Source organism: Colossoma macropomum, unplaced genomic scaffold, assembly GCF_904425465.1.
Source record: "Colossoma macropomum unplaced genomic scaffold, Colossoma_macropomum, whole genome shotgun sequence".
Classification (NCBI taxonomy): Eukaryota; Metazoa; Chordata; class Actinopteri; order Characiformes; family Serrasalmidae; genus Colossoma; species Colossoma macropomum.
Window position 1 is genome coordinate 23,723,204 of NW_023494791.1, and position 9,341 is coordinate 23,732,544.

Here is a 9,341-nt window from a genome sequence, read left to right on the forward strand (position 1 = left end):
TAGTACTAATATTGGACATTATGGGATGCTTTTGCATATGCATCAGGGATTCATGCTGATTCTAAAATAGCATTTATATATGTTTGCTTTCATGCTGATTCATTAATTATTTTTAATTAATTCATGTAATAATTTCTCAATTGGATTGTTTTGTCTTTTGTTAGAATTTGCTTTCAGTAATGTTTTTTCCCTTATTTCACCTTGTTTTGAGGGATTTTATGTATGTGTAACCTTATATTTATACCCCAGTGAAACAAGAAATACACAACAGACCCACTGCAAAGTGTGAAGCAAACTACATAACAGCATTTACTTACTGACACTGATTTTCTCAAAAAAACAAAAAAAACAAAAAGTCACTCAGACTGGTTTTGTGTGAAATGATCCAATTTAGAGAACTTAGTAAGTCGTTTTTTTCAGTGATGGTGATAGGAACTAGACTTCTGAAGTGTTTTAATGCCTCTAAAACTCCCTCACAAAAAAAAGCTGCTACAAGAAATGGTTAGGAATGCACTGCCTGGTGTCTGAGACATTGTTTTATGACAGTGTTGAGAAGGTTTTGGACCAAACCTAATTACAAATCATTTACATTTATGGCAGAGGGGTACATACAAAACATTTTATGACAGAATAGTCCCTGAAGAAAACTTTTTTTTTAAGATTCACCACATTTTACCATTATCAACATTAAATATACAAACTCGTGAAGACATGCAGATTCATTGGTGGTTTTAGCTATTCCGCTAATTGGTTTTATCTGTGTTGTAGAAATCGTGACCCTGGGATCCTATCACCTTCACTGTAAAGAAATCCGAGTCTGTACGTTTTTCTACAATTAACCATTTCAGAATAACCTTTTTGAATGAGGTGTATTCCATTTTATACTAACATCAACGAATCAATTTAAAGTAAAGTATCCTGAAGAAATGCTGACCTTCAGTAAAGCACAAATAAATATTATATACTAAAGATCAAAACAAATATTGCCCTGGATGAGTTAATAATGTGGTTGGAGGACAGAAAGGAATTATATTCAAAGAAGGCTATTTTAATTGAGAAACCTGCAACTGCAAAACCTAATGATAACTGGTGAAAAGTAACTGCTGCAAGTACAAAACAGAGGCTGTATGTGTCTCTGTGAAGAAGCACCATAAATAAGGTCAGAATCAACAATTTATAGATGGTCATTCTAAATTACTCCACTGAGGTTTAAGACAAAGAATTAGATTGCTTTTAGCCCTTAACCCTCTCTCTGTTCACATCCTAAGGCTTATTATTCATGAACTATGTGTAAAACAATGTCAAATATTCAAGTTATTATTATGTAATGTGTGAGAAACATGTGAATCAAGTGTGGGTATACTATGGGTCTGTGAAGGTTAAACTGACCATAAAATAACTGTTCTATATAGTTAACAGCAACAATAATAACAGAACCACAAAGATTACTGAATTTGCTTTGATTCTGATTTATTTAAAGTCATTAATAAAATTGGCTAATACACATAACTCCAAACTAGAGTGTTATGGGAGAGTGTTAATGCAGTATCTGGAAGATTTAAAACCCTCAAGCTCATTTCATTCATATGTTTGTAAGTATTTCTGGTATGGGATTTTGGGTGTAGGTTTAACTGGTAACAGGTCTGAACAGCAGCTTGTGTGTATATAGATGTCACAGACGTATAGAGTACAGTAGATATAATAAGTACAATCCATATAGTGTACTGCAGTGCTGTACAGTCTACATTCCCAGTGCAGTAGATTAAGATGCGCTCTGAATTCTTAATGCCCAAAAGCTTGTTAATGTCACAGCTCAACTGCTCCAGGTTGTTTATGCAGGCTTCTTTAGAGTTTGAGGGTCCCCTGAAGGAGGACCACTGCTCTGCCAGCAATATCCACCCTGCCGTCATCTCTCAGTTCCAGCTGTAGCTCACCCCCACGTTTGGAGCACTGGTAAGCTGCAGCACACAAACAAATGTGGAGAGCAGAGGAGTGAGATAAATATAAATAGTATACATTATTCATAGGACTGTGTTTGTCAAGGAGCTGATTGGACCCTATGATACATAATTGAGAAATCTATTCAGTCTCTGTAACTGAACTCTCTGTTTCTTTATTATATGGGAACCTAAAAAAATACTAAATTCTTTATCTCTAATGAATGTGCTCATCTTTTTTTTATACTGTTATGAAAGGTTTGAGTAGCAGACATTATTACCCACCTAACATCTTCTTCTTTCCCAGTCTCTCAGACCAGTATGCAGAAAGAACGGTATGAGAAGAGCCTTCAAGAAAGAAGATTTGTTCTGTCTTTATGTACTACAATAAGTGGAATTCATGGTTTGTACAATACATATGAATTTGTGTCGCCCTGTATTCTGTATTACTCAGATTACAAATCTATGAGCAGACTGCATTTACCTGTCACCGGATCTTCTGGGATGCCATGCCATGGGGCAAAGTTGCGGGAGAAGAAGTCGTATCCAGGCTGTGAAGTTGGTGCCCCTTTGATCGTGACGACAACACTTTTAATCTTTCCACTGTCTTCACATTTCAGCAGAGTCTCGACCACTGGGTTTAAAGATGTAAGTGCTGACCTTCAACCAACAGTCAACTGTCATGCTCATTATTGTGTTTTGGAAGTCTTTATGTCTCAGTTTGAAATACTTTCGCAAAGTCTAGATATTTATAATGCATATCCTTTGACCCACAGACTCCCATAGTTCAGGAAAATCAGATGAAGCCCTGCCTTACCTGATTTTAAACATATTTTACGAAATAATATGATGAATTTGATGTATAGTCATATGCAAATTGCACGTCTTTGCTGATTTTCTAAAAGTAAAGAAGTCAACACATCCTCTACAGGGAAAACACTTCTGCACATTTTGAGGCACAATTACTGTTAACGGTCTAAATACAACATAAAATGTGGTCGATACAAAAGTTACAGCACATGTTATATTTTGTTTTAATTTTTTTAATATGTTAAACATATTGGAAGAAATAAAAATAATAAAAATTATATAGTGACATTAGCAGAAAATTCCTTCCCATAGACGATGGGTTAACTTATTTTCACCTAGACAATATTATATTTATGAGAAAGAACCCATCCTTTATAAAATGGCTTTTTTAAACCTGAACCCACGGGTGTAAATAAGCTCCTGCGTCACTACTACACATTAAGCTTTAAAGATGACTCATCAATAGTGGACTACAGCATTTCCAAGCGCGTGCTCTATCCTTAGTGATGGCCTTGACTGTTTAACAGTACCTGTCACATGTGTCAGCCAGACGCACTAGAAGCTTCATTGTGGTTTTACAGTAGTAGACGTCCTGAACGGGTAGATCTCCAACAACAGCCTGTAAATGATCAGGAAAATGAATAATGGCAAGATGTGTTTGCTTGTCAGCAAGAGAGAGAGAGGATGTGTACTCTTAGGTTCTTAAAGGGTGTTTGGCTTGTACGTATAGTTCCAGGGAAAAAAAATTGTTGGAGAACTTTTACATTATGTGTAAGTTCTGTAAACTTCACTTACATAGCACATAATTCATTAGGGAACCAAAAGTAGTTCTTCTACAGCAGGGCTCTTCAGCTCTGGTCCTAGATGTCCAGCACAGTGCCAAGCACAATTTGGTGATTTCCTTTCAAGCAAACCTAATAAACTCAGTAATTAACAGATGAGTTGAATCAGGTGTGCTTGAACAAGAAAATTACCAAACCATGCCAGTCACCAGCTCTACAGGAACGGAGCTAAATAGCCTTATAGTTCTATGGAATCGCTCCAAAGAATGTTACTTTATGAGTGTGCAGAAAGTGTGAGTTACTCTCTGAGTGTGCAAGCCATATTAATTGTGATTAATATGTAAACTTACCTTAAGGAGGTTCTTGTATTTGTTGAGGTCCTGCATGTAAAATATACACAGATAATGCGCTGTTACCCTTTAACATTTCAGACTAACTGGCTAAATATAGGTATTGATTATAGAGGAGTGAATAAGTAAGCATATGTACCTGAACCTCTGGTTTGTTGAGTGGAAAGTCCATCACTAAAGATTCTCCATGCTGGCGAACCCGCAGCTCTCCACTCAGAGTCTCAAACACCACCACAGGGTTAGTGTTTTCTGTGAGATATTACAGCTGTACTATTATTGCATTTTTTCATTGCTGTTTATTAAAATATTAAGTGTAGAGTATTATTTCTTACCTTTCTTGTAAAAGAGCACTGCTGCTGAAGCCAGTGTTGCATGGCCGCATAGTGCAATTTCATTAATAGGGGTGAACCAGCGCAAGCCAAATCTAGCTCCTTTTAAAATAAAATGACACATATTACAATTTTTGATGCTTTTTTCATGTTTTTCAGCAGCATAGCTTGGATCCTAAGGTCCCCCATATGAAAATTACTTTCAGTTAATAATAAAAAAATACAATTTTACAATTACCAGATGTTAACCTGAATGTTTATGCTAGACTAGCTACAACCCCATTCCAAAAAAGTTGGGATGCTGTGCAAAATGTAAATAAAAACAAAATGCAATGATGTGCAAATGATTTAAACCCAATGTTTAATTGAAAATAGTACTAAGACAACAAATCAAATGTTGAAACTGAGAATTTTTTTATTATTTTTTAAAAAATGTATGCCCATTTTGAATTTGATGCCAACAACATGTTCCAAAAAAGTTGGGACAGGGGCAACAAAAGGCTAGTAAAGTTGTGTAATGCTAAAAAAACACCTGGTGGTTCATTGGCAACAGGTCAGTAACATGATTGGGTATAAAAAGAGCATCTCAGAGAGTCTGAGTCTTTCAGAAGTAAAGATGAGGAGGGGTTCACCACTCTGTGAAAGATTGCATGATCAAATAGTGCAACAATTCAAGAATAACATTTCTCAACATAAAATAGCAAAGAACTTTTGCTTTTCATCATCTACAGTACATAATAACATTAAAAGATTCAGAGAATCTGGAGAAATCTCCGTATGCAAGGGACAAGGCCAAAAACCAGTATGTGCTGGCCAATATCTTTGTGCCCTCGGACAGCACTGCATTAAAAACAAACATGATTCTGTAGTAGAAATCACTGCATGGGCTCAGAAACACTTCTGAAAACCACTGTCTGTGAAAACAGTTTGGCGCTGCATCCACATAAGCAAGTTAAAACTCTACAATGCAAAGAAGAAACCGTATATAAACAGGATCCTGAAATGTTGCCACCTTCTCTGGGCCTGAGGTCATTTAAAATGGACTAAAGAGAAGTGGAAAAGTGTCCTGTGGTCTGACGAATCTACATTAGGAATTCTTTCTGGAAATCATGGACGCTGTGTCCTCTGGGATAAAGACCACTCGGCTTATTATCAGTGCACAGTTCAAAAGCCAGTATTCATGATGGTATAGGGGTGCATTCATCTGTGAAGGCGCCATTAATGCTGAACAATATATACATGTTTTGGCAACATATGCTGCCATCCAGACAATGTCTTTTTCAGGGAAGGTCTTGCTTATTTCAGCAAGACAATGATAAATTGCATTCTGCATGTATTACAACAGCATTGCTCCATATTAAAAGATTCTGGATGCTAAACTGGCCTGCCTGCAGTCCAGACCTGTCACCACTGAAAACATTTGGCACATTATGAAATGAAAAACATGGCAAAGGAGACTCCAAACTGAACCCCGGCTGAAATCCTATATCAAACAAGAATGGGAAAACATTTCACTTTCAAAACTACAGCAGTTTGTCTCCTCAGTTACCAAAAGCTTACAGACTGTTGTTAAAAGAATAGGTGATGATAAACATGCCCTGTCCCAACTTTTTTGGAATGTGTTGTTGGCATCAAATTCAAAATGGGCATTTATTTTTCAAAAAACAATACAATTTTCAGTTTCAACATTTGATTTGTTGTCTTTGTAGTATTTTCCTTTTAAAATGTGGTTTACATGGTTTGCACATCATTGCATCCTATTTTTTATTTAAACTGCAAGTTTCCAGTCCTTAAGGGCCACTGGGAGTTCATATATTTATTCTTTTTCAACTCCTCTGTAGCCAAATGTTCTCATCAGATGATAAAAGGCTGTGTGTTTAGGCATATCAGTCAAGGAATTAAGGAATTATAAAAAAAAAGTTGGGACAGTTGGTAACATGCAATTAAAGCAGAAAGCAATGATTTGCAAATCATTTTTGACCCGTATTCAGTGGAAAACAGTGCAAAGACAAGATGTTTCATCTAATTAAATGTGTTTTTTTTTAATATTTTGTAAACTTATTACTAAATTTTAAGCCTGCAGCATGTTGCAAAAAAGTTGCGACAGGAGCATGTTTACCACTGTGTTAAATCAACTTTTCTTTTAACAATGATCAGTAATCGTTTGGAAACTGAGGACACCAATTGCTGTATTTGTGAAAGTGGAATTTTTCCCCATTCTCGCTTGATATAACACTGCAGTGGCTAAACAGTCCAGGGTCTCTGTTGTCATATATTTAGGACAGGGTGATAAAACACAAACAATACTTAATACGATTTTCACACTTCTGCATTCTAGCAACAGTCCTGGTGGCATTTTTAATATATATATATATAAACGTGTTTACGTATACATAAACGTGTTTCACAGCTTTAACAGGAAGTACCTATGTGGGTAGCCAGCATTTCGCGGATAAAAACCACAGGATAATGTCTGAATCATTATTATAGGGGTTATACCTTCCCTGTTTGAGTGGAGTGATCGGTGATCTGTTCTCCTGTGACCAAGTGTGAGTGACAAGAAAAGTGGTGTGTAACTTTACTGGCCTAGAGCTAATTCCTAACATCCTAACAAGTTTTAGGAGCATTAAATCATGTCTGCTCCACACAACTACAGCTGAAGGGGTCTATGTGTTACGGCGCTCTAACAGTCATATTTATAACAGTATTAGTGCATTCCCACGCAACAAAAGTGAAAGAAAGAAGTGGGTTCATGCTAGTTACAGGTCTGATTTAAATGGAACTAAAACTGAAGTTGCTGTGTGTGTGGCATGGGAGAGTGGGAGAAAGCTAGCTTAACAGGTTAGCTGTTTTTAGCTGCTGGCTAACATGAAACAGCGCTCTGTCACTGGCACAGCACAGCTGACCTGACGTTATTGTAGTGAACTACAGTGATGAAACAACAACAAAACGCACTGATTTCAGTTTATGCCTAAAAGGAGGACGTGTCTGGTGTAAGAGAATCACACTGCAGTTAATGCCACCAAGTGCCGTGTTTTACACAGCATGCGACATATATATTGTGGTTCTACCGCTGCTCAGACCAGGGGTCAGCTCCACAGTAGAATTAGATTTTTAAGTAAAACTAATACAATCCTCCTTTGCAGAACAATAAAGCTCTGCTGATCGTTGTAACACAGTTTTAACAATAAATGGTCTTAAACGCTGGAGTTAATGTATATCTGCTAATTCACCCTTTAACCCTGAAGATTAGCACGCAGACTGCTGGTCACCACAGCAACGCAGACAACAATCTGGCCTAGCTAGTAGCTAACGAAACGGCAAAGAGAAAGATTTAAAATGAACATCGATAATTTGCAGATGAATGGACTTATTTGCATTTATAAGTACTTCAGCTTGTTTTCTGATATGTTTAATCTGCAACAAGAAACATTGTCTCGCTGAAATAAGCAGAAACGTCCCTGTAAAAAACATCATCTAGATGGCAACATATGTTTAGCTCACAAGGCTCAAGTCAGCCTCTTATTCGCCAGCTTCTTGTTTGAATTTATCCGTTCCACCTTAAATGGCCTAGGAATGACATTCTGGTGCCTCAGGCACCATGTAAGGTGAAATGGGAAAATTCAAACAAGAAATTGGCCAATGAGAAGCTCAGCCTCGTAAAAAGTCAAATGTTTCAAGACATTTTACAAGAAATTGTTCTACTTTTGTGGAAAAGTTTCCTGCCGGAGAAAAGCAGCTAACATTTTAGCTAACATATATAAGCATTTTCGTTTATATGATATTTTTTTATTGTATACTAGTACTTCAGCCCATACTGAGACAGCAGGTAAAAGTGGCCCAAATCCGATCTTTTTCCTCAAATGTGACACATACGTGTCATCTGTGTGGCAGTGTGAACAGCAAAAAACGCACCGAATCTGACATTTTCAATTCCGCTTTCATGTGGTACTGAAATCCGATACGTATCCAATCTGCGGCAATAGTATATTGCACCTCATAATGTGCCACGTTCTCAATGCGAGACAGGTCTGGACTGCAGGCAAGCCAGTCTAGCACCTGCAGAAGTACGAAGTAATGCTGCAGAATGTGGCTTAGCATTGTCTCGCTGAAACAAGCAGAAACGTCCCTGTAAAAGACATCATCTAGATGGCAACATATGTTACTCCAAAATGCCTATGTACCCCTCAGCATTAATGATGCTTTCCCATGTGTGCAGGTTACTCATGCCATGGGGACTAACACACCCCCATATCATAACAGGCGCTGGCTTCTGAACTTTGCATTAACCATTCAGATAGTCTTTTTTGCTCTTTAGCCCAAAGAACATGATGTACATTATTACCAAAAACATTCTGAAAGGTGAACTCATCAGACTACAGCACACTTTACCACTTTATGGTAATCGAGCTCAGATAAGCTTAATCCCAGAGAAGTTGGCAGTGTTTTTTTGATGTTTCTGTTATCTGTTTTTATTTTGCATTTTACTTACTGTCCCTACTTTTTTGGAATTAGGTTTGCATTACAGCTGAGTCTATTGCAAATGCCTAAACAACCATGAAAGTTTAACACCAAATCAGGTACTTAATTCAGTTTTGTATGGTCAAATACCTGAACAAAAGGTGTCTGTTGATTTCAGCTTTGTGACAAACGCAGTCTCTGATAAATTCATCTCAGCTGCAATGTTTTGGTAAAGCTCATCTTGCAGTTCCTACATTTGTCACAAACATTGCACAGTAAATTCTCAAGTCAAAAATATTCACTGATACTACATTCTAGTTTGGTTATTCTGATATTATAACATGAATTCAATAAGGGCAAACATAGTTGAAGCACGCTGTTGTGTTATGCAAAGCGACTTACGTTGTCTAAAAGGCAGACTGCTGCAGGATTTCCCTTGAAAGGTAAATTAGTAAATGCATCAACGGTAAACACTGGAATCTCCATTAATGAGCCAGAGAAGTCCTGTATTTGGATTAGTAAATAGGTAGATTATTGTCCTGTAGAACTCTTGTAGACTGTGCTCCTGCAGAATGCCCTTGCAACTAACTCGGACTTTGACCTGTGTTGCATCATTTTAAAGGAACAGCCTGGGAGAACGGAGTGTGCTTACCGTTAGTGTTAGAATTAATT

At 37.2% G+C, this 9,341-nt stretch overlaps 1 protein-coding gene across 1 annotated transcript; it reads right to left on the reverse strand.

Annotated features, from left to right (window-relative positions):
- Positions 1-1,445: 1,445 nt before the first annotated feature.
- Positions 1,446-9,335, reverse strand: LOC118810619 (phenazine biosynthesis-like domain-containing protein 1). The gene is made up of 9 exons (XM_036574531.1): positions 9,072-9,335; positions 8,820-8,919; positions 4,212-4,310; positions 4,019-4,128; positions 3,880-3,909; positions 3,278-3,366; positions 2,422-2,597; positions 2,223-2,285; positions 1,446-1,958 (listed from the first exon to the last, which is right to left on the reverse strand). The coding sequence occupies exons 1-9, from the start codon at positions 9,153-9,155 to the stop codon at positions 1,846-1,848; spliced, it is 864 nt and encodes a 287-aa protein (XP_036430424.1). The 5' UTR covers positions 9,156-9,335; the 3' UTR covers positions 1,446-1,845.
- Positions 9,336-9,341: the final 6 nt, after the last annotated feature.

Bases quoted from the DNA above. Each gene is read 5' to 3' on its own strand.
- LOC118810619 (XM_036574531.1), bottom strand. From the start codon at position 9,155: ATGGAGATTCCAGTGTTTACCGTTGATGCATTTACTAATTTACCTTTC. The intron at 2,286-2,421 runs GTAAATGCAGTC...TCTTTCTTGAAG, and splicing joins CCCAGAAGATCCGGTGACAG to GCTCTTCTCATACCGTTCTT. The intron at 1,959-2,222 runs GTGGGTAATAAT...TGTGTGCTGCAG, and splicing joins GGGAAAGAAGAAGATGTTAG to CTTACCAGTGCTCCAAACGT.